The sequence below is a fragment of the Falco punctatus genome (assembly GCF_963210335.1).
Source record: "Falco punctatus genome assembly, chromosome: 12".
In the NCBI taxonomy this organism is placed as follows: Eukaryota; Metazoa; Chordata; class Aves; order Falconiformes; family Falconidae; genus Falco; species Falco punctatus.
Genome location: NC_137592.1, coordinates 14,062,450 through 14,086,136, shown reverse-complemented (window position 1 = coordinate 14,086,136; position 23,687 = coordinate 14,062,450). Strand labels below are relative to the sequence as shown.

At 53.0% G+C, this 23,687-nt stretch overlaps 1 protein-coding gene across 1 annotated transcript; it reads left to right on the top strand.

Annotated features, from left to right (window-relative positions):
• Nucleotides 1-54: 54 nt before the first annotated feature.
• On the top strand, nucleotides 55-23,439 carry DRC5 (dynein regulatory complex subunit 5). Its single transcript, XM_080407879.1, has 4 exons — nucleotides 55-16,848; nucleotides 18,740-19,308; nucleotides 20,376-20,825; nucleotides 22,705-23,439. Exons 1-4 carry the CDS (start codon nucleotides 16,665-16,667, stop codon nucleotides 22,879-22,881), a joined length of 1,380 nt encoding a protein of 459 aa, XP_080264005.1. The 5' UTR covers nucleotides 55-16,664; the 3' UTR covers nucleotides 22,882-23,439.
• The last annotated feature ends 248 nt before the right edge of the window (nucleotides 23,440-23,687 follow it).

Genomic DNA, 23,687 nt, shown 5'->3' with positions numbered 1-23,687 from the left:
AACAGTCCCATCCTACTGCAGGACTCTGGACACCCCTCTGATGAAAAACGCTACTATAATTTAGAAATGGGAAGAGAAGTCCAACTCTGCTTGTAAGCTCAGCCTTGTTAGGCTGACAGGTGGTGCTGAAGCCAGGCCTCCATGCTCCAGCACTGATGGAACTAAATTGTCTGAACTAACCATGCAGAAAGCAGTCTTGGGGGGACCTTCCAGCTTGGAGCCCATTTCCTTTCTCCTCCTTTGCTGCTCTTGGCCTTTCTGGGCATGAAGTTCAGTATTTCTCTTCCTCTTTCTGATCCTGCAAGGATCAATGAGGTCACGGCCTAACCAACTCATGATTTTACTGCATCTCATAAGCTCAGTAGCACTAAACCTGCTCTGTAATTGAAGGAGAAAAAGAATCTTATCCTACCAAAGAGTAGGTCTGTGGAGGCATCTATGGTGCCCATATCATCCCAGGCTGGTAAAGTGAGTCGCTGCAGTAGAAACGCTGGATTTTGAGCCACAGCCAGGCCAGGCCATCACTGATCCTAGGAGAGAGCCTTTCCTGCTCTCATCCTGGTGAACCCCCACTGAACGGACTTATGTCCCGTCCTCCCCTTTCCCTGCTGCTGAGGGACAGTGCATTCACATCCTGTGCTGCAGCCGCAATAGCTGCCACATTGCTGCCTGGGACACCCTGCATTTCAGCAGCAGATGAAGCAATGCTCAGCTGGGAGGGCTTCGGGGAATGAAACACAAGTTTTAAATATAGTTCTCTGGCCGAAATGGCAGCCTACATTCCCTTGCAGTCATCAAGGATCTAAGGTGCAAGTGGTACCCTGGGTATGCATTTGCAACTCCAAACACACACAGAAGGGATCACAGGAAGTGGGAAACTAATTAAGAGACGATGGGTTTTTTTGCTTGAACAGGTGCTGTCAGGTTGGCAACACATCCATAAGTCCAGATGGATCCCGAGGTCCCTTAAGGGCATGTGCAATGCAAAGGTTTGCCAGCCCCAACTACCTGACTTTGGCAAAAGGGGAGCAGAAAGTACTTGCTTGTCTTTTCTTGCTCACTTTGCTTCAGGAGCTTTGCTCTCAATAGCCTGGGCTGCAGTGTGAGAGGCTGGCTTGAAGCGCCTGCGAGGAGTCCAGCTCCCCCTGGCACTGCTGCCACCCGAAGCCCTGGGACAGGCTGCTAGTCCCACGGGACTCGCTCCAGGAAGCTGCTGGGATCATGGCAGTGGTAGCGGAGCTGAGCCGCGCAGAGGGTGCCGAATGCACGCTGAGTGCAGGGGCAGCTGCTGCACAGCACACACGAGGCTGCAGCGGTGAACTACGGACCTGGAGCATGTGTGTGAGGTGGGACATCCCGTCCCTCGGGAGCAGCTCAGGGCCACTTTAAGGTGATGCTGCCACTTACCTTTTGCCTTCCAGCTGCTTGGGAAAGGAAGGGACGGCTCTGCGCTAGAAGCGTTCAGAGGAGGGACAGGCAGCATGTTGGGGCGTGTGGGCAGGGCAGGAGCAGCCCCATGGCTGGATCACCCCTCCAGCCCTGGGCTCCTGGGGAGCATTGCTGGGGAAAGCTGTGTTTCTGCCACAGCAGAATGGCATGCCGACAGCCCGAGGAGGCAGGAGAGGCATTTGACAGGGAATCCCAGCAGCTTGCCTTTGCTGTGTGCCCTTCACGGCCAGCCGGTTCCCTGCACGAGAGCACTGGCGCCTTGCAGGCAGCTCTGCAGCTTGGATTGCAGCTGGCGTTTCCGTGCTGCTTGCTGAGAGGCACGATTTGCTCAGCTGCAACCCAAGCTCCTCTCTCCTCCAGAAAGCAGCAGGAAAACCCACAGGGCTGGGAAAAGAGCCCTGCTCCCTCTCCATCCTCCTTGCCACCGGCCCAACCGCTGTCAGGAGCACCCTGGGACTGAGCCCACCCTCCTGGCCAGGGCACAGTCATCTGGACAGAAATAGAGGGGTGAATTTTGATTGATTTGTGCTGGATTTATTCTGGGTCTTAATGTACCAGAGGGTGGCTGGTGGGTGTCCAGGACATCAGTGCAGGGGGTGTGCCAGTGAGGCTGTTGTGGTGTTACCTGGTCTGCATGCAGACCCACCAGCCAGGGTGCCACGCACTGCTGCATCTGCCGTGTGCTGCAAGGCTGCTCACCCTGCTGCCATGCAGCCAGAGCAGGCTCCCAGCAGGAAGATGAAGAAAACTACAGCCATGGCGATGCTGCTGCCCACCATGTGCAACGGCTCCCTTGAGACTGGAGAGGGGATGGAAGGAGACCTTGTCCTGCAGGGTTTGCTGTGGGGGAGACTGGAAGCAGCTCCATCTTGTCCGAGCCCATATTGCGCCCAGCATCTGTGTGTCACTTTGGCAAGCTGTGGGGCTTTAGAAGGTTGTGAAGTCCTACCATCCACAATCACTTAAGATTCCCACAAGGGCTGTCAGACTCAAAGTCCTGCTGTGATTCCAGTCCAAAACTCTTCCTGTGTTTTCAGCTGGCTATGGGATCCCTGTCCCAGAGCTTTTGTCATCAGGTAGTCTGGTCTTTCTGGGACACTCCATGCCAAACCTACTGTGAAAGTCCCTGAGGCTATGCAGACGCTGGGTTACTATTGCAGTCCCCAGCCAAGATCCCTGCATTTCCTTCTAGTCCTTTCCCAGGCTTGTTTCACACATTTCCCTCCTGCTTTGTATCAGAGGTTGCCTGGGCTTGAGCCCTAGGAATGGGAAGAGGAATCTGAGCCTACGTAGACCTTCTTTTCACATGGTGAAGAATTATTTACACTTGGGTTGGGATTTGCTGCTCTACTAATTTTGTTGTCTCCTCGTTTGCCTGTTTGTCCCACATTTCAGATGGCATTCCCTCCCTCCCCCTTCCTTCCCTTGCTGCCCACGCTTGTGGGTATCTGTCCTCCCTCCTCTTCCTGGCTGGCCTGGTTAGGCAGGTGCAAGAAGGAAGATAATCCATCAACTCAAATATCACCTAGTTTTATGGAGAAAGGGGAAAAGAGATGGAAAAACTACATGACCTTTAAAACAAGTGAGCCCTCAGGTTCCCTCCCCCACCCAGAAGCGGCTGCTCTGCTGTAACCTTCTCCTCCCTGCCCCAGCATTTATTTATAAGCACCATCAATAATTAAGAACCTGCCTGCTTGCCTCAGCTGCGGTGTTGACAGAGGCCTCTCTCTGATGTTTCCTGGCTCAGCCTGGCTGCTTTGCTTACTTGGGCTTTTAATTTTCTTCCCCTGCCTTATTAGAAACACAGGAATCACCCACCTGGAACAGACTGGAGATCCGGAGAGCCACAAGAGCTCCCTGCAGTGGGCTGGTCACCCCAAGAGCTGCTGGCTCTCCTAGCCCCACAGCAGCGGCACGGGCTGGGATATCTGGGGTGTCCCTGCTGTGGGCACCACTGCTCCCTCCCGGAGTCAGGTGCTGGGAGAAGAGAACCCTTGTCCACATCTGACGGCCAGGGAACCCCCGTGCTGGCAGCTCCTTGCTGAGAAAACAGCCAGCGAGGGCACTGTGGCTGGGGTCCAGCCCCGGGGGAGCACCATCACCCTGGGCACCCAGCCCAGGAGGTGGGAGAAGGAGAGACCCACCAAGCAGTGCAGCCAAAAAGCACAGCCGAGCAGGGTGAGCTGGCCCTGGCAGGTGGAGCTGGACGCCTTACAGTAGAGGGGTACAGCTGGAGTTAGAAATCAGGGATGGAAAGCTTGACAGTGCCCTGGAAGAAGCACCGCAGGGCAGAACCCGGGGACAGGCCAAGCGCAGAGGCAGCAGCCAGGCTTGGCACATCGCTGGCACTTCAAAAGTCCTTGGGAACACTCCGGGTCACACCTTGTGGGTTCAAAGGCACCCTGCAGGCATCAGGCAAGCTCTGGCCATGGAACAATCCCTCAAGTGTGTGGTTTCCAGGCAGCCTGGAAAGCTGCAAGCAGAACCTGCAGTGTGCTGGGGCTGAGCCCAGGACCCTTTGCCAGTGTGATCCCGATGCAGCGACGAGGCACAGGAGGGAAGCCTGGCTCTCCCCGAGGCAGCCTGCGGTGCTGCCAGACAGGCAGAGACGTGCAGACCAGCAGTGGCAGACAGCTGCAGCCCGAGGTGCTCAGCACCACGCACCCAGCTCCCCACAGCACGCAGCATGGTGCCCCGGGCTCCCCGGCTCCACTGGCTGAGGCCTGAAGGGGATTGCAGAGGGGGCCGGGGCTCGGCCAGGGCCCCCCACACCCCGCTGCAGGGACAGGGAGCGCCTGGAAGCCAGACACAGCAGCACAGAGCAGATCTGTCACAGAGCATGGCTCTGGAGGGACGGTGATGGCATCTGGCAGCTCCCCAGCCCTGGCGATGCCAGGCTGCACTGGGGTGGGGAGAGGGCACCGAAGGACAGTGTCAACTCAGCAGCCCTTGGTGCGCAAGCTCCCAGGCTGTCCTGTCCCATCAGTGTGAGATTCCTGCCACAGTGACCGCCCTGATGTTGTCCTTGCTGTGATGGGTTGGACAGGGTCCCCCTTCTGTCCCCCAAAGCTGCCCCACACCAGACCCTACAACTGCTGATGCAGGATGTATTGGAGCTGCTGCTGGGGGGCACCAAGGGCCTGCAAAATGGAAAAGGTGCCTTCTTCCCCAGGCATCCCCAGCCCACGCAGCCCAGCTGTCCCAGGGGTGCTAGAAGACCTCACCCTGCTCCCCACTGGTCTCCGTCTTCTGTGGGTCAGGCTCTGAGGAGCATCCCCAGCCTTCAAGGGAAGGGGGTGACCCCCTGCAAGGGGTATCAGGTGTCCCTCTGCAAGCGGCGTCACAGCCAAGCGGGTCTTGAAGGTAAGTAAGGCAAGCAGGGATGATGGCCTCGTTTCAAATATAACAAAGCCCCTGGATCTCTGAGCTGTTTTCTGGTTCCCACGAGGGAAGATGCTGCACTGCCTGCTCTGGGCTTTTCAAAATCTCCCTGTGAACTGCCTGTGCTGTAGGACCTGATCCCTCGCCCACATCTCTCTAGAGCACTTACCACTGTCGCGAGCACCTTGGGTTTATCAAAACACAGCACACAACACAACAGGGAGCAGTGGAAATTGGGGCAGGGAAGGGAATGACACAGAGTCACAAGCTAAAATGCAAAGCATGGACCACAACGGGGGGGAAAAGAGAGCATGTGAAACCAACAGAGTATCTCCGTGAGAGTGCTGGAAAACAGCCTCCCACTAACTCTCATCCCCAGCCTGGGAAGGGAAAACTTCACACCTGCTCTGACTGTCGTGAAGGCTGCAACAAACTCAGACAGGAATAGAAGTCACTAACTAGATGCTCTCCCTCCTCCAAGTGGAAATGCAGCCAGCTCTCCTCTCCCACATGGCACCCCAGCTTGGCTCACACACCCGCTGCCGGGTTTGCCAAGCGAGATGCTGTCCACATCAGAGAGTCCTGCAGCCGGTGGCCAAGTGCACAGGGCAGGCAGGAATGTGACCAGCACAGCCGAGGGGAGCTGGCCACAGCTGGCACCCTTGGCAAACACACAACAGCACCCCATTTCACAGGAATAGAGGTGCAGGGGAGGAAGGCTAGCAAAAGTGTTCAGTGACCAGCATTTCTGTATGAATTGCCTCCTTCATAGCCCAGCCTGCTGCAATTGTGCACTGTTTCTGTGCACATCTATCTCCTCCTGGACACTGCTAAGGGAGATGTCTTCTCCATCCCCTCCAAGGAGCTGAATGACAGTGACTTGGCAGTGAGGGGACATATGCTCCAGGGACAGGACCTGTGGAGATTGTTGTGACACAGTAGTGACAGCGGATACCCTAAATTGCAGACAGCGCTGATGGAGATGCCCAGCCCTGGGCATCAAGAAGAGCCAGCAGCAAGTGCCAGAGTCCCTCCAGGAAAGGAGGGATTGCTCAAGAGGCCACCCAGTTCTGAGCAAAAGTAGCAGGCATTGCACCAACACAGCCATCTGAAGCAGAAAGGCTGGGAATATCTGAGAAAATCCTCCCTGAGTCCCTTTTGCTGCCCAAACACAGCCCCATGCTCCCAGCAGGGCTCACAAATAGGGTGTTTCTGCTGCTTTCAGCCTGAGACACTTTCTGGCAGGACGGCTGCTCTGCTTTTCCCCTCCTCCTCCTCATTTCAACAAGGGGGGACTGCGGGCTTGTCCTGCCCAAGAGAAGCTTGCTAGACTTTCAGAGCTGTAACTACCTTTGCAGACAGTCACCCAGTGGGGATGAGCAACCCTGTCCAAACAAGAAATGTTCCAACAAGGAAGAAAGGAAGCAGGGGCGAAGGAGCATGGAGGAAGCTGCGGCTGTGGTCGTGTCCTAGGCATTGCTTGTAAATTATAGCATAGCCTGGGAGCTGGGCACAGGGGAGAGCTGCAGAGCAGGTCCAAGGGGTCTGGGGTTCTGCCAGCACCTCCCACGTCAATCCCACCGTGACTGGGCCTGAAAACCAGGGAAGCTGGAGCAAACACAGCAGCCTTAAATCTGGCAGTGCTGGTTCTCCATCTCTTTTCTGTAGACTGAAGGGTGGAGAGAAAGGGAGGGGAGCCTGGCGCAGCTCCTGCCCAAGCCTAGTGTGCCATCTGGCATTTGGATGCAACGCGAGGGCTGAGTGGGAGTCAGAAGAGAGACCTGAGTCTTCTGGCCTGACGTTGGAGGGATCTCAGAGAGCGGGAAGGAGAGAGGGCTCCAGCAGCAAGGAGAGAGGCGTTTGCAAACAGAAGCCAGTAGGTCCCTGGGCACAGATCCTGCCTGCAAGAAGGTTTTCATGATTCAGTCAAGAAAACATATGATCTGGGAAAAGAATCTAAAAACTAAGAAGAAGCAAATAAACTCTTGCGTAGGGAGCTTCAGCTTGGCAGGATGAGGCACTGTGTCTGCCCTTTTCCTCTCACCCTGCTACAAGCAGCAAGGGTCTCTGAAGGAAAGGGGTTCCCACAGTGGGAAGTGTTACTGGAAGCTGCTGAGCTGAACCAAGCAGGGATAAATCCAAGTTTTGAGGGAGTAGAAAGGATTTGTTGGTACACCGTGGCTGTTCAGATGGGCAGGACGGCACAGAGGTGGGGTTAGCAAAGTGTAGCCCTACCAAGCATCTTGGGCAAACACCGGGGTGGAGGGTGTCCTGCCCCAGAGCCAGAGTCTGGGATGTACAGGAAAGATGTAACAGCTATCCACTTTTGCCTCCATCTTCTTGGGATGTGATTCCTGGGAGGCACAGCCTCAGCAGATGAAGAAAACTTCCCGCACTATTTTTATATCTGCACTAAAGTAACCTGGATAAAAGAAACCTTCCTGCTTCAGAGTTCAGGCCAGAGGAGGAGTGGCATAAGAAGGAAAAAAACATCCCCTTTGGGCAGGTCGTATCCTGACTAACCCCATGGCAGCTGGGCTGTGCCCTGTGGGAGATGGGAGACAGGTCCAGGTGTATCCTGGAACTGGCTTGCACCAGCAGCGGAGGAAGGATGCCCGTTTTCACAGAACTCGGTGAGATGCATGGTGGTGGGGATGCCAACCATAACGACAGGGCAGATCCCCTGATTATTTCTTCACCTGTCTTGTTTCTGTAATGAATCTCAAAGAGAGAGCGTCCAACCCACCTGCACCCTCAGGCTTTGGTGGGATCATTTATCTCACCCCCCCCACAGGGCTCCTGTGTGCCGTTGGAAAGGCCAGGGTGAGAAAAGCTCCTGCAGGCTGCCAGCTGGCAGGCTCTGCCCTCTCCCCTGTGCTCAGATCCATGGGCAACGCCTGCGGGATGTCCCAGGGAGAAGAGCCTCCGCTCCCACCGCTGAGCCCTGCTCCCTGCAGAGCCGACACAGGCAGCAGATGGGCCGGTTTCTCCCTGCCAGCACAGGCAAGGGGGCTGGAAGGTAGGAGGTGGAACCAAATCCAGTCTAATTAAGGGTAATTACCATTCATCCCAGGAAGCAGTAAGAGACAGAGCCCACGTTCTCCCAGGCTATTAATAGCTGTCAGCAGCTGCACGGTTCCTGCTGGGACCCAGGGAGAGCGGAAAGCTTTGGGAGGAGCAGCAGCATGGGAGAGCATCCTGCTCTTCCATCCTTCAGCACTGGCTGTGCAGGGGGCTTTTTCCTCCTTTCAGTATGCTGTTTCTTTTGCCACTTCCCCCAGGACTCCAGGAGATGCCGGCTACTTTTAAGCAGCATTTTCCACCAAGAGCTGCAGGGAGCCAGCCAGAGGAGGGCCTGGAGCCAGGGCTTTGGAGCCAGTCCCTGCTTCTCAGCATCCTCAGTTTGCTGAGTTCCCCCATTTTTGGCAACTTTCTGTGCTCCTCATTGAAAGGGTAGAAGCCATCCGTGCATGAGGACTCCCCTGGCACCAAGGACAAACCTTGCTGGCTCCTGCCCTAGTGAATCGCTTTGGTGTCAGGCAGACATCAAACGCCAACTGCCTCCTCTCAACCCTGACCTTCAGCTGCGCCCACAGTTCTTCCCCCTGGTGAGATGAACCGCATCTGACAGATGGGGGTTGTCTTGCTGAAGGCATCAGCTAAAGAAAATACCCCACATGGCATAAAGGACTCAAAATTATATCCTGAACTGGTATGGTGACTTCTGGCTATCACAGCATGATAGGAAAACAAAGGGGGCTGCAGGAGATGTACTAGCAGAGCTGAGCAGCAGGACACATGCAGAGATGGGTTTTATGCCCTTCCACTCCTGCTACCTCCAGCTGCCACTGTGAACAAACAGCCTGCTGCTTGCCATGGGCAAAAACCTCACCAGATGTGTTTGTGCAGTCCCTGAGAAGGCAGCTGGTGCTGGTGCCATACCACCAGGGTGAAGCCAAGAAGCAGATTAGGAGAGCAGAGCAGAGGTGAGATTTGCTTGGCTGCAGGGTGTCTTGGTGGCTGGGCAAAGCAGGCAGGAGGAGGGAAAGGCGCTTTCTGTGCCTGAACACTGCCCTTTCCTGCTCCAGCACTAGGCAACGCCTGGCAATAGTCCCCAACCCAGCAACACCCAGCACGGTTTCACTGCCAGTGCTGCACGGCTGTCAGCAATCCTTGCACTCAGAGCTGCTGGGGCAAGGGTTCCCCTTGGGTCCCCTTCTCTCAGCTGCTTGTCTTGAAGTGGAAGATGCCTAGATTGAGAGGGACCACATCTAGAATCTTCTTTGAGATGAGTAAGGCTCTGTTTCTTGCTGGACCCTATTACCAAAAGAAACCAGGAGGCAGAGAAGGGAAATGTAAAAACAGATGTTTGGGTCCAAAGAGGGAGCTCCACAGGCCAGCCATGGATGAGCAACTTCGTCTCTAACCTCTGCAGGTCCCTGCAGCACACAGGCTGTGTACAGGCCACCAGCCTCTCTTCCTGCATGATTTTCAGCAACTGCAGCCTGGGGTGCTATGAAAGACCATTTGTGGATGGAGCAGATTTTTGAGGTGCTCTGACAAAGCCTGAGCTTCTGGTGCTACAGCTCTAGAAATTACACCCAGTTGTGATATTGAAGACATGGGCAGATAAAGCAAGGATTTTCCTTTCTCTCCCCTTCCCAGAATGACATGGTGCTGCCTTCATTCCCACGTGGCTCATCTCCCAGCAAGTCCTTACAAGCACCCTCAAAGACACAAAGAAATCAGAGTGGAAGAAGCCAGGTAGGGTAACATGTTTCTAGTCCGTCATGCCTGGGACACTAAAAAAGGTTGTCACCCTACAGCCGTAGCACTTTCTGCAGAACAGCACCCAAACCTTTGCATTAGCAGCAGCAGATGCCCTGTGGGATATATCCCTCCCACACAAGGCACTGCAGGACCTGGCTCCTGTCCTATTTATTTGTTGTGATGAGAAGTTCGACTATTGTTACACTGTCCTCAAACTGCAGGCAAAGACAGTGGAGCTGATAATGCACAACACCATCACAGGCGCTGTCTGGGGGAAATCTGAGATCTTCCAGCTGGAGGGATACAGAGGGCAGCTGGGATTTGCTGGTAGGGTGATGCTCTAGTCACTAAGGCCAGGAAGCATTGCCTTCCCGCATCCCCTCCCTCTGATATGAACAGGGGGAATGGGAATGGATATGGGTGTTTTACCCTCCACACAGTCAGCTGCTCCATGGCATTTGAGGAGCAACTGCCACTGGCACACCCCACTGGAAACACATGCTAATATCCACACACATGGAAATAAATGCTAAGGTAGATAAAGAGTTAACACAGCTACCACCCCTTGTTTTCAGCATATGATTCAGCACCTGATTGCATCCAGTTCAACAACTGCTGCAATACTTGGGCAATATTGTCTCTAGGAATCAATGACTCTGCCCAGACACAGCTGGAGTCCATTGGACCATGAAGTCTGCAAACCATGACATTTGCATTATATTAGCAGTGGGGTGGGCTAGAGTCTTAGTGTTGGTGGCTTGTTGAAGGCTCACCTCAGAAACAGCACAATTGTGGAGGCAGCTCAGGGGGGCTATTTCTGTGGAGCCAGTTTGGCTATCCCCTTTGCTATCTGGGAGTCAAACGGAATGCGTGCACGGAAGTCAGTGCAGGAGAAAACATTTCTTGATTTATCACTCTTATTTCTGTTTTTCAAGATCTCAAAAGCCCTGAAGATGTTTTTCCCAGGAATAACATGGTCATTGTGGGGCCAGTGTTTGTGAAGGGCTTTGCAAGGCTTCTGACACCCCCGCTGTGTTTAACACCAGCTCGACTCACAGGCAGTGTCAGTGTCTTCCTGGGAGCTGAGTGACAGAATCAGGCCACACCTAGAAAACTACATTGCTGCCAAAGTCTAACTGCCCATCTTTGAAACTCACAAAGGGAGCCTCAAAATCTTGATCCTTTTTTTTAATCTGTGCCTCTTTGCATTTATTGTTTTCTTGCTGAGCCTTTCGGGTAATCCTGGATCTCGTTTGTAACATCTTCTTCATGACCAGGAGGTATATCTTATATGAAAGTCGGTGCAGCTTCCCAAAAATGCCAGCTATTATGGGACTTGCAGTACTATCATCAGAGCTGGCACCACTATTATGTATGCTCCCACAGGGCACAGGCTGGCTACGCTCCTCGTGTACCCACTACTGGGCACATCAGCATTTTGAAGGAGCAAAACAAAGCCACGTTTCAGTCTGAAAATCTACTGGCAAATACCAAAATGCTTAGATCTGAAAAATGGGAAAGAGGAGATGCTTGTTTTCATCCCTTTGCTTACTCTTTCTATTCCACAGCATTATACATGCAGTTGCTGCCTTGCTGAGGATTCAGGTCTTTCCCCTGCTCTACAAGAGGCTGCTCACTAAGAGAATGAAGAAAAAACAGGCCAAGGAGAGATGGGAAGGCAGCAGATGGACCAAGACCTCCTTGCTGTTGGTGCAGTTCTCAGATTTGCTCTCCTCCCCCTCAGGCCTGCCTGCGACCTGTCATTCAGGGGTAACAGCCCCAAAATGCGAGTCCTTGAAGCAAGCCAGTTTCAGGCACCGACAGCGTATCTTTAGCTACTAAGTTGTTGCACATACTGCAAACGTTGCAACAAAACAAGTATCCTGAGCGCAGGGAAGCACACACCGTTTCAACACCGGTACCTCACCACTCACGGAGCACAGCTTGCCCTGTTCTTTCCATGCTGCCGAGATGCTGCAGCAGCTGCCACTGCAGGAGCAAACAGGCCCTTGGCAAACGCCCCCCCAGCACTGCGGGAGCAGCACCGCGGGGAGCGCGGGGACGTTGCGGGGAGCGCACACGCTCCTCCCGTGCTGGAGAAGGGGGGTCCCGGCCAGGCGCAGTCGCGGTCCTGCAGCACTCCGGGTTTCAGCAGCATCAGCGAGGTGGGGTGACGGGGGCCGCCATCCCCGATCCCATCCCTCTCCTCCCCGCCGTGTCCCGCCCCCCGCACAGCCCCCGGCCGCAGGCAGAGCGTGCTAGCTGCCCGGCCCGGAGCGACCCCCGCCGCCGGTGTGCCCCCCGCCCCCGCCCCGCCACCGCCCCGGCAACGGCCGCGTCCCCAGCAACGGCGGCGGGTGCTCCCGGGGCGGGGGCGGCCGGGCGGCCCGTACCCCCCCGCAGCCACGGGCAGAGCCGGCAGCCGAACCCGCGGGGCCGAGGGGCGAGCGGGGGCCGCGGCTGTTCCGCGCCGGTACCCGCTCCCGGTGGCCCCGCGGCGCCGCGGCGGACACCCGCCCTCCCCCGCGGCGGGCTGCAGGTACCGTCGTTCATCAAGCGGCCGGGCTAACGGGTTTTCTCGCCTCCCGGGCACTCTGAGCGGAGCGTGGCGGGGAGGAGCGAGCGGCGGGCGGCCTGCGGGGCCGGCGGGACCGGGCTGGCTGCGCGGGGTGGCGGGGGCTGCAGCGGGTGATGCTCTGGTCCTAAAGGGCTTTCATGTTTCTGACACCCCCCTGGGACAGTGACCCCGGCCTGGGCACGCTGACAGGCAGCCAGGACCACGGTGCCAGCCCCCCCTCCGCCTGGAGGACAGTGATGACATTAACCATATTCCCAAATGGCCAGCTAGCCTCATTCTGCCCAATCTCCCATTATATTTCTCCCCATACATTTAGCTGAAGCTAAACAGATTCCTCATTTGGCATGCTTTTTTAAAAAAAAACTTACTTAGTCCATCGCAGAGACTCTGCCCCTTGATGAGCCTGCAATATGCTGTCCTAATGCACACTTAGCATCAGCCTTTCAAAGTGCAAGGGAGTGTGGCAAGTCCCGGCAGGTGGGAGCGGGATCAGCGATGTTAGCCAGCACTCAGGATCGTTTGCCAATGTCCCTGCTAGCCTGCCTGGAGTAAAGGTAACCGCACAAAGGCCAGGACACCTGCAGAACAACTGGCATTTTCAGGATGCTGATGCAGTGATGTGAGAGCTTCCACAATTTCTGGGTAGTCTGAGCTTCAGTGCGAATGCAATCTCGGCTGGGGCACAGCCACCCTCAGAAAGAATTTCTCCTGCACTTACAAACTCTCCAGTAAACGTGATGTTTACAGTTGCTCCATTTCTTGGATCACCATACTGCTGGTAGGAGGCATCAGTCAAAGGTCACCGGTTTCTAAGCAACCCTTCCTTTTTGGTCTGTCTGGGCTTTGGTGTGAATCAAAAGAGCAGAAATATTTTATTTCCAGAACAAAACAGGCTCAACCGAAGAAGGTTTTTTAGGCATGCTGGGGAGCTGTGTAAGTTGGCTGTGTGAGTGGTTTTCTGGCAGCTTCTTCCTGGGAAGGGAAGCGTGATTTCTTTTTTTTTTTTTTTTTTTTTTTTTTTTTTAGAAGCTTTAATATCATAGACCTTTCAGCCTAATTTGGGTGTTAAATGACATAAACTGGGAATTTACTACATGACCCCATTCGTTATATATCATTTAACAGAGCGTTTTTAGCATAGGTGACTGATGTGTCTGTAGAGTGGGTGGGAAGGAGTGTGCATCAATGCCGTTGGCTTGGCCTATTGGTAGTGAATTGCAGTGCTTCTCCGGTGTGTAAATACACACCTAGCAAACCCAGCCATGGGAACTGGCTTGGCATGTTAGCTCCGGCTGGGCGAGACTCCTGCAGCCAAGGCAGAGGGGCTGCAGCAGTGAAAGGGGCCCTTCCCCTGTCAGGAAGCGCTCCCGCTGGGGCGGTGGGAAGGGGTGCAGTGGGAGCAGCAGCTCAGCAGCAGGCTCAGCTCCCTGTGCTGGCACCATAGGTGTGGGGTTGATTCAGACACCTTGCGGGCTGGCTGTCGCACGCTGGCAGCCTTGCTCTTGCTGGCTTCACACCAGATGATGAGTAGGGATGGCAGAGTCAGCTGAGCTGACTTGTGGAGCTTATGTCGAGGGAAAGCTCCTCTGCAGCCCTGACACAGACACCCTGAGCTATTTGCCTCTTCTCTGGGCTCACAGCTGGGTAGAGCACACTGGCTGACCTGCTGCAGGCAAGCTTCATCCAACGTATGGAGGGGCTGTGCTGTTTCTAGAGCTGGGCTTCGTCTCTGTCTGAGGGCAGCTATGTCTCCCACTTGGTCTTCAGGAGCCTCTTTAGCAGTCGCACATGTGCCATGGGTTACGTACCCTCTAAAAATCAATCTGCCATTGGTAAACTGGCAAACATCATCTGGTAGAATGCAGCCATGAAATAATCCTAGGCTACTGTAGAGGAATGAAGCTGGGTTAATTAACACTGATAATACACAACTGTGGGTTGACTTCAGGGGAGGTGGGTTGGCCAATGTAGATAAGGTGCAGGTGTGGCTGGTTAAGTGGTTGAGAGCCAGTGAAGAGAGAGCAGCCGAGGAAGAGAATGCACGAGAGGAGAGAGAATGCACACCCTGGATGAGGCAAGATAAGGAGATGGCAGCAGAGGGACTGTATGAAGAGTATGCTGGTATGAGACGGTAAAAGACTTTGTTGCAGCTTGATAGTTTGGAGAGTGCTGTGACAAGCTGCTGATGCTGCACTGGCTTTCCCCAACAGCTGGCCTCTAACAATTGCTTCTAAAAGGTCAGGAAAGCCATCAGAAGCTCCAATTAGCTGTGTCTGGCCTGGGTGACAGAGTGACACGGATGCCTTTTGAATAGGACAATGGACCGAGCAAAGAAAAAACATTTTTCCTAATCACTTCTCTATTAATGCCACCTCACTGCCATCCAGCTGTGCTTTGCCCTTCTGCTGAAGTCCATGAAGCACCAAGAGCTGGGTTTCAGCTGAATCAGTGTGCTGTGGAGAATCAGGCCTCTTTTCCCCCTCAGTGGCGGCCCACCATCGCAGCACCTTCCTTTGGGGGCAGGGAGCTTTGCAGAGAAAGGTCTCCCAGCCCTCACATCTGCCTGTCACCCATTCCTTTTTCCACCACACCCACCCTTCTTCAGACCAGGCTCTCTTCTCCTACAGCCTTTGCTATCCCTACACCAGTGCCTCCCAGGGGATACGGCTTCCCTGCCCTCGGCACCCTGCATCCTCCTGCTTTGTGCTGGAGGACGCCCTGCCACCTCTGCCATCTCCGCCCTTTCCCCTCATTCTGAAACAGTTACTCTTTTCTCAGACATGCTTCAAGTACTTTTGAAGAATGCATCACATATTTGCTTTGCTCACATATTTGCTGTGGTACAGTGTGAATCATTTTGCTTCCCCTCCTCTAGTTCTCAGCATTTCACAGATCTCCTCTCTCCCTCCTTGTGCCCGTTCCTTTTCAGGCCCTTCCTCAGATGTCTTTTGGAGGGGAAGAAGCAGAGACAGGAGCACTAGCAAAGCCAGCTACGAAGCGTTCGGGGAGAGAGGAGCCTGCACTGGCTGAGGCAGCACAAACTGGGAGGGCAGAGGAGAAGGGAGCAGCCTTGTGCAGGGGAAGCACCTAAGACCTTTCATCTGGGGAGCACTGTCTGGCTCACACAAAGGAGGTGTTTGGGATCAAAGCATTGTTGAGCTGAGGGATGTTGTGGCAGAACATACTACACAGCAGTTATCTTCCGTGCAGGATGTTACTACAGGATCCTTTTGCCTCTACTGTGGTTCAAAGCCACCTTTACCCTGCGGCATCATCTTCATCCTGCAGGAAGCTGTCCCTGACATCGCCATCCATCCGCCTGCCTCGTGCTTCTTTTAGGTGTTCCACAGTTTCTAAATGACCAGCCCTGCGCTGCAGCCCTGTTATGTCCAGTTAGCCCCAGTAAGGATCAGCACAAGTCTTTAGCACTGTTAGGACTTCCAGGCAACTACCATACATGTGAGATCCTGACAGCTGAGAGTGCTGGTCCAGAGGCTGGAGTAGGAAACAGCAAATGGGAAACTTTGGTCTGGGAAAGCTCCACAGAGCTAATAGGACTGTGCATCCTTCCTTCTGCTCCAGGCTGGTTCTTTTAGTTCTTATCTGCTCAGGCTCAGTGTGGTCTGAACAGGTCTGATCCAGCTCATCAGCTAATGGATGTTTGGAAGGAGTTCAGCTGGAGCGTAATTGGGAAAAGCACAAAAGAAAAAACAAGAATACACTTGTAGTGTATTCATCTGTAAAGCATCTGTCTTTAAAGGGTCCTAAGAATAGGCATACTGGATCAAACCAGGGGATGGTCTAGCCCAGTATCCCATCTCTGACAGTGGCTAGGAGCAGCCATTGTTTTCTACATAGGAAAAACAATGCGAGTATGTGTGTTTGTTTCCTCCAGCACTCTCCCAACTCCAACTGTGTCAGCTCACACCGAGTGAGATGCCATTTCTGGGCATTGAATCGTTCTCAAGGGGTTTCCGTTCCATGAACTTGTTCTGCACAGACTCTCAGCATCCACAATGTCCTGTGGCAAGGAATTCCCCAGTTCAGCTGCAGACCGTGTGAAGAACCATTGTATTCCTTTGATTGAAACGCAGCTCCTGCCAGCTTCACCTATTTCTTTTACTGGAAAAAACAGTAAACAATCAGTTCCTGCCCAACCTCTTCAACGGCACTCTGAATTAACACCATGTTATTATCTGCTTATTACATGTGGTACCTTGAGACTTCTTTGTACAAGGCAGTGTATAAAGATAAGGCTGAAAAATAGTTGTTTTGCTGCAGTGCTTCCAGTCCAAGCAGAGGAGGCCCGCAAAGGGCAGGGGCCAAGTGCATTGCAAGAGAGCAGTGTGAGCAGACCATTCTTAACGCCGGCCTCTTTCTAAGGTTACCTTTTTCTTTTGCAGGTAGCCCATCTGGAAAACGTGGTGGTGACTCTCAAGCAATTTTCCTTTTGTGACTCCTGAAGGACAAGTGGGTCCTGAGCAGGATGCAGCAGCCAGCGGCTGGTGACAGGAGCACAGCTGTTCCCTTGCCCTGTCATCCATCCGAGGCCAGCCTCACTACTGACTCGTACTATACACACCGTGTTGTTCAGGATCCCGAGTGGTCCCTCGCCACTGTTCCCCACCTCACTGAGCTCTGCCTCCAGCACATCGTTCATAATTTTGAAAGTAAGTGGGAGCACATTTTCCCTGAGACACATGAAGAGAGAGAGCATCAGTCCCAGGGAGCGGAGGGTCAACAAGGCATGTGAAAGGCAGAGTGTGGTACCCAGCCCTGCCAAAGGAACAGATGGGGAGAAATATCCCCTCAGGCAGCTAGTTAAACAAACTGTTTAGTTGCTAAGTATGTACTTGTACACTCCAGGGATGGCTGTAGTCCTCTGGGCTGCTATCCAGGATATGACTCTGCCCTAACCTTGTCCTGTTGTGTCTTCCTCCTTCCATGCTCTCCTGGACTCACCTCAGCCGTGGCTGGGGCTGTGGAGTCACTCTTTCCTTCCCTTGATTCATGCATGTGTTAGGGTAGCACTCGAGGATGGAACCCTGTTGTGCTGAGTGCTGTGCAAAGAGGTGGAGAATCGCTCCCTGCTTGGCGGTGCTACCATCTCAGAATATGTATCGTACTCACAGTCTCGGGCCTTCTCCACAGCTTTTGGTGGTGATGTGACAGGTTATATCCTCAGGCAGGGAATGTGCTTTTGAAGCAGGTTGACTGATGAAACATAGCAAAACAGAAGAAGCACATCTCGTCTGGGAACTGACTGGGAGGGGGAAAGGTCTCTTTGGCTGACCAGCGAAGTGGCAGCAAAGACCAAAGATAGGTCCCAGGCTATGTCCACACTGGAGCTGTAAGACAGTACAGAGAGGCTCAGTGCTGCTTTACTCCAGGAGCTGATGGTACCTGGGGGTCTGAGCTGGGTCACCATTGCAGTCCTATCAACTTGGCCAGTCAGTCTGATGCCGAATGGATTGGACCCACATTGTGTGCATGTAAAAGCAGTGTGCTCTCTGACCTGGGGACCCTCGTGCCGTTACCTGAGCTGTGCGGCTGTGTCTTGCCCGCTGCTGTGGCCTGGGTGAGCCTAAGTGAAGCTAGCCCAGTTCTGCCTATACGTGCTCCACCTCTGCTTGTCTTGTGGGATTTTGCAGAGAAGGTCACTGCAGTGCCAGCTGTAGGACACCAGGGAATAGGCTGTGGTCAACCCCAGCAAAACTCCTTTCCTTAGGAAGGAAATGCCACAGAGACAGAAGAAATATAAAGCTAACCCCACTTTGTGCCTCAAAACCTGATTTCCCATGTGCAAGTCGGCCTCTCCACTGATGATTTCTGTAACTCAACACTACATGTCACCAAGCATTCATGGTGTGAGCACGCATGGCTTTTCTCTGGCAGTTCTCACCACAAAGAACTTCCACCAGGCAGAAGCCAGCTGAGACTTAGGGTGAGCATTAGGAAGGAGACTGAGGGAGAACGCTCCTGGGAAAAGAGACCTTTTATTTAAACAAGGTGGACTTAAAGGCTAAGAGTGTGTCTCAGTGAAAAAGAACGGAACTTGGCGTAAGACAGATACCTGAGTTAAGATAAAAAAGCATGAGGACCTGCATGAAGAGCACACAGACAGTTGTTCTCAAATATTGTTCTTCAATATGCTTAGAAACAAAAGGGAGAAAGTTCAGCAAATGACAAGCTAAGCTCTCCATCTCTGTAAGGCTCAATTAGCTCTCCTGGGAGCATAAGTCCTGCTCTGAATACAAAATGCATTCAAATTGAATTTAAACTGGGAGCTAAGTTTCTGATGCAGTTCCCAAATATTATGGGAGTAAATCCAATTATGCTGATGTTTTATTGTAAAAGTTAGAAATCCTACACAGAGATGTAGGAGCTGAATCCTACACATTTGCTGCCAGCTTAGCTTCCCTGCACCAGCCACTGGCAACCGGGAGGCAGTATCAGCGCCGGGGGAGCGTGGGCACACGGCTGGCAGCCTGGGCAGAACTATAGTGCCAGCCATGGTTACTACAGCCCAGACCAACCTCTCCTTCTCTTCATCCCCTCCAGAGAACCCGATTTTGGACCGCCTTCTGCCTAAGCACCAAAGAAAGGTGCTGGACAGGCTCTCCACTGGCCTTCCGCTCTCTGTGACTGCCAACCTGATAAGCGATGAGGACTACTGGAGGAGGTGCTGCACTGAGCGCTGGCAAGTGTGTGACATCTCCAACTATGGAGACAGCTGGAAACGGATGTTCTTCGAACGTCACCTGGAGAACATCCTGAAATGTTTCATCCCTAACACCACAGACCCCAACCAGGTCCTAGAATTCATCCCGCTCTGCAAAGATTATGTGCGGAAACTGGAGGTTGATCAGTTTCTGCCACCGATAGAAGTGGATCAAAAGGAGGAGAGGGATGACCTATCTGATACAGGGAGTGATTTTGGATTTGATGAGGTCTTCATGCGTCACTATGACCTGGGAGTCCTCATTACTACTCTCCCTCACCTTCAAGAGCTTCATCTCACTTATGGCGTGAAGGACTGCGGCATGAACTTCGAGTGGAACCTCTTTAACTTCACCCACCAGGACTGCTGCAACCTGGCTGCTGCCCTGAAGATGTGCCACAACCTGAAAGTAATGTACCCCAAAATGAACCTTCCTTCCTCAGCCAGATCTTCAAATTGTCTGGGGATGGAAACCCAGGGGCTGGTTTTGCTCGCTGGCAGCACCTTTTTGCAAGCTGCAGTCTGGCAGACAGCAGAGATGTTAACTTGCTGGCCTAGTGCTGAGTATCTTGTTCTGCCTATGTCCTTGTTAGAAAAGGTTGTCAGAGGTCAGTGAGAAAAATACTTGATCCTACAAAACGTGTTTCCTGCAGTGCAAGAGAAAACAACACTCCTATTTTAATTCCTCACATAGGTCTGGCGGGGAGGACAGGAGAAGCCCAGAGAAGGTTTTTCATAAGGAGTTTTTGGTAGTTATGCTCAGTAAAGACATGTCAACATGCTCCAGAGGAGCAGAGATGCCCTGGAAGAGCATGGGGAAATATCCACATTTGCCTTAGAGTGATGATGGGATTTCCTCCTGAACCCTAACACTATCTTCAGTTCTGTGGCAGCTGCAGGGCAGACACTCAGCCCCTCCAAAACATGAGCAGGCATTGCTATCCAGGGTGCAGCCGGAGCAAGCTGGCTGAGCGCCCTCCCCACAGATCGGTGTGCTTTGGGAAGTACTGGTCTGCTTGGCTTCCACAAGCGACATTACCTCTGCTGTGGCTGTTAGAGCGCCCTGGCCACCTCGTCCTTCACAGAGCACACTGTGTTTTCCACTTGTGCACGTGCTCGTTCAGACAGTGTTCAACTGTGATCTGGGGTGAGTTCTGCCGTTGCACTCTGCAGACGTTTGGGCAGCTTTATCTCTTTTTAATTTAGATCCTATGGAGTCAGAGGAGAGGAACAGGCATTTGCAGGAAATTAACCATTGCTCCCTAGAATAGGTATGGGACATCAGTGGCATGCCCTCCCTGCTGGAAGTACCTGCCCACTACAAAAGCAACTACTTGAGCCCACTGGTAAAAGTGTTTGAAGTGAAGGGAGATGAAACCTGTCTCATGGACCACAGGCCAAACTCCCTTGAGGTCTTGTACAAAGCTCAATCCAAAGTGCTGGCTGTTTTAGTGTCCCTGTCCTTTATCCCCACAGGTTTTCAAGCTGACGCGAAGCAAAGTAGATGATGACAAGACCAGGCTGCTGGTCCATAACTTGCTGGATCACCCCTGCTTGGTGGAGCTGGACTTGTCCCACAATCTCATCAAGGACAAAGGGGCACAAGCTGTTGGCAAATTGATCAACCACAGCAGATTAGAAACCCTCGACCTGTGTAACAACCAGATCCATCACGTGGGGGCTCAGGCTCTTGCTCAAGCCCTTGCTGAAAACTCCACCCTGACCTCCCTGAATCTGCGCCTCAACTGCGTGGAGGACAAAGGCGGGGAGGCTATCAGCCATGCCCTGCTGACCAACACCACCCTGAAGTCCATCCATCTGGGAAGTAATAACCTGTCAGAGCCAACCGCTGTGCTTTTCTCCCAGGTCTTGGCTCAGAACACCACCCTGACGAGTATCAACTTCTCATGCAACCACCTGGGGCTGGTAAGAGAAACTCCTTCTCCCTGCAGCTTGTGAGCCTTCGTGGTGGCCTTGCAGAGCAGATGCTGAGCCTGCCCTGCCTCAAAGCTGCAGAGGCAAATGCATCCCTCGCTTTGCAGTTTGCTGTGATAACCAGTTGCGAACAGGGAAGAGACTGGCAGAAATGAGACGGGCATCTTCTGTGCACACACATGCATTTATCTCACTTGTTACATCTAGCTCTGTTCACAGGGCTGCATCTGGCTTCCAGGCTTTGGGCTTTTGGGCAGAGAAGGATTTCCCCCCAGGAAACTGAAAATCAGGGAGTATGTCTGGGAAAAATCACAGCCGCTTCACACACGTGGGAGTAGATAATAATCATAGGCGAGGGCCTTATGGATCTGCTGTGCCATCTGTCACTCAGCAGCACACAGATAGTGTCACCCTTCCCAGAATCTCTCCTGCCCATCACGTGCTCAGAGGAGACTGTTAGAAAATTGGCTCAGTTCTTGAGCTCCTTTAACTTACCCTGCAGCACTGGAGTGGTGCAGTAGGTCAAAAGTGTCACGTCTGGTTGCTTGTAAGTGGCTCCTAAACCACAGACTTACATTTTCTAGACAGAGGAGCATCCACAGATCTTAGTACATCCCTAAGAGCTGCAGTATGCAACATGCCCACAAACCAGACCACTTCTCTTCTGCTGATTAAAAAGAGCTTTAGAAATCTGAAACTAGACAGCCAAATGCAATCATGCTGGCTTTTAAACTTTCTGCGCTGCCTCAATTTTTCTCACTGTCAGAATAAAGAGACAGCAAGACCAGCTGTCCCTCCTGGCAGGAATATTGGCATCAATGTGTATGACAACGGTTTTAAAAGGATATGATGGCAGAAAACCTTTTGTGAGTTCTATGATCCTGGATGTGGAAAACCATTTGAGTTTAATGATGCAAGGGGGAAAAGGTTGGAAAGGATAGAAGGATTTTTGCTTAGTAAATAACAATCTGTATGCTTAGCAGCTTCCTTCTGATAAGCTCTCTGTTACCCTTTTGTGAAGCTCCACAGCAGCCCAACAAGTGGGCTGGTATTATCTTTGGGGAAATGGGATTTTTTGCTAGAAATGCATCAAATTCTGACCTCTTTACCCCATTAAACAGAGATTCCTTCCCAGTCCTTTTTGCTCCATCCTCTTTGGCAAAAGGTCTGAGGCATGGTGCTGGGATGAGGGGACCATCTGCATGGAGGACACAGGGCAGGTGGTGTATTTGGTACCTGAAAGGGAATAGCTGGGGCAGGAGGGGTGGGTGGGTTGGGGTGTCAAATTGTCACATCCTGAAAGACAGTGCTTCAGGTAATGGAGGGATGTGACCCCAAAGTGACTCACTCCCTAAGGCCATCTATATCACATTTTCTGTCCCATACAGGCTAGGCTTCAGCTGTGTGAGATGTTCCCCTCAGGAAAGCCAGCCCAGCCTGGGAAACGGCATCCAGGCAGGAGGCTGCCAGCACCGGGGCTCTGGCCACTGCCGAGCTGAGGAGCTGCACACTAATCACGCTGCCATTTGTCCCCAACCAGCAGTGAGCTGGGGACCGGGGGACAAGGAAGAGCAGAGACTCCTCTCAGGTTATCATCGCCAGCTGTGCTATTAACCAGCCTGAGCTTGAGGACTCCTGACGCGGTACCCAGAGGGAGTCATTAGCATGTGTCATAGCACCGAGCGCTGCATAAGGTTACACTCCTTCCCTGTACTTCTCCCGTGAGCAACATTTTGGGCTTGGGTGAAGGCCTTCGTGCCTTCTGGCATCATCTCACAGGCACAGAAGTTGCCCTGGGGAGGAGGGAAAGGGAGCAATGCACTTCACATTTGGATCTCCTGCTTTAACCCCCCTTCTCACCCATTTGCAGGACGGTGGGAAGCAGCTGCTTGAAGGGCTGGCGGATAACAAGGCTCTGACCGAGTTTGACCTCCGCCTGGCAGAGGTGGGCGAGGAGACCGAGTACCTCATTCACCAGATCATGTGGGCCAACCGGGAAGCGGTGAGGCAGGGGGCTCTGCAGCATCCCCCTGCCAAACCCCTCTGAAGAGAACTCCGGAGAGCGATGAGCTGTGCAGGTGCAGTGTTGGAGATACTTCAGAGGGTTGTTTTCATTTGTATTTCTGAGAAACATGCAACTTGTGGTTGCCACCGCAGCCTCTCCCAGATCCCCATCATCCAACCTGTGACTTAAAATGAGACAGACATTAGACCTCGTGGGGCTGCGGTGGCAGCACAGAAGCAGTCTGCCCCCTGAGCCCTCTCCCACTGCACCCGAGACTAAATCCCACCTCCTGTGGTGTTTCTTGCGTCTTCCAGCGGCAACCTTAGTGCAGGCAACTGGATGTTGTTCCACCTCTAAAGCAGCTAAGATGACATCTCCACCATCCAAATGGTCTAGTTCAGACCTAACTCTCAGAGCAGGCAGCTCTTTTAGGCTTTTTGCTGAGGAGGACGTGAGATACATAGAGGATAGAGGGAATGTTGTTTCTTGTTTCTCGGCAGCTTCTTCTGGCTATTGCTCTGCTCAGGGATTTGTTTTTATAGCAAAATCTGTCTGGAGTCTTAGACATGGGTGGTGAAAAGTGAAAAAAAAAACCCAGCCCAATAAATGACAGGTCTTTACACCATGGTTTCCTGTGTTGGGTTGCTATGCCTTTGCTCAGTGCTAGCCTGCTTTGCAAACAGGTGAATTATTTACAACCAGATGCTTACCTTAACTAGTAGTGCTCTTCTGTGCAAACCTGTCAAAAAAATCTGTTTCACATAACTTCCAAGCTAGAGGGGTCCCTGCAGGACTGCTGGCCCACAGGGTTGAAAATGGAGCAGCTTCCTTGGGCTTGGAGGAAAACA

Excerpts from the sequence above, each read along its gene's own strand:
- DRC5 (XM_080407879.1), top strand. The coding sequence starts at position 16,665 with ATGCAGCAGCCAGCGGCTGGTGACAGGAGCACAGCTGTTCCCTTGCCC. Across the intron at positions 19,309-20,375 it reads AGATGTGCCACAACCTGAAA|GTTTTCAAGCTGACGCGAAG; the intron begins GTAATGTACCCC and ends TTATCCCCACAG. Across the intron at positions 20,826-22,704 it reads CATGCAACCACCTGGGGCTG|GACGGTGGGAAGCAGCTGCT; the intron begins GTAAGAGAAACT and ends ACCCATTTGCAG.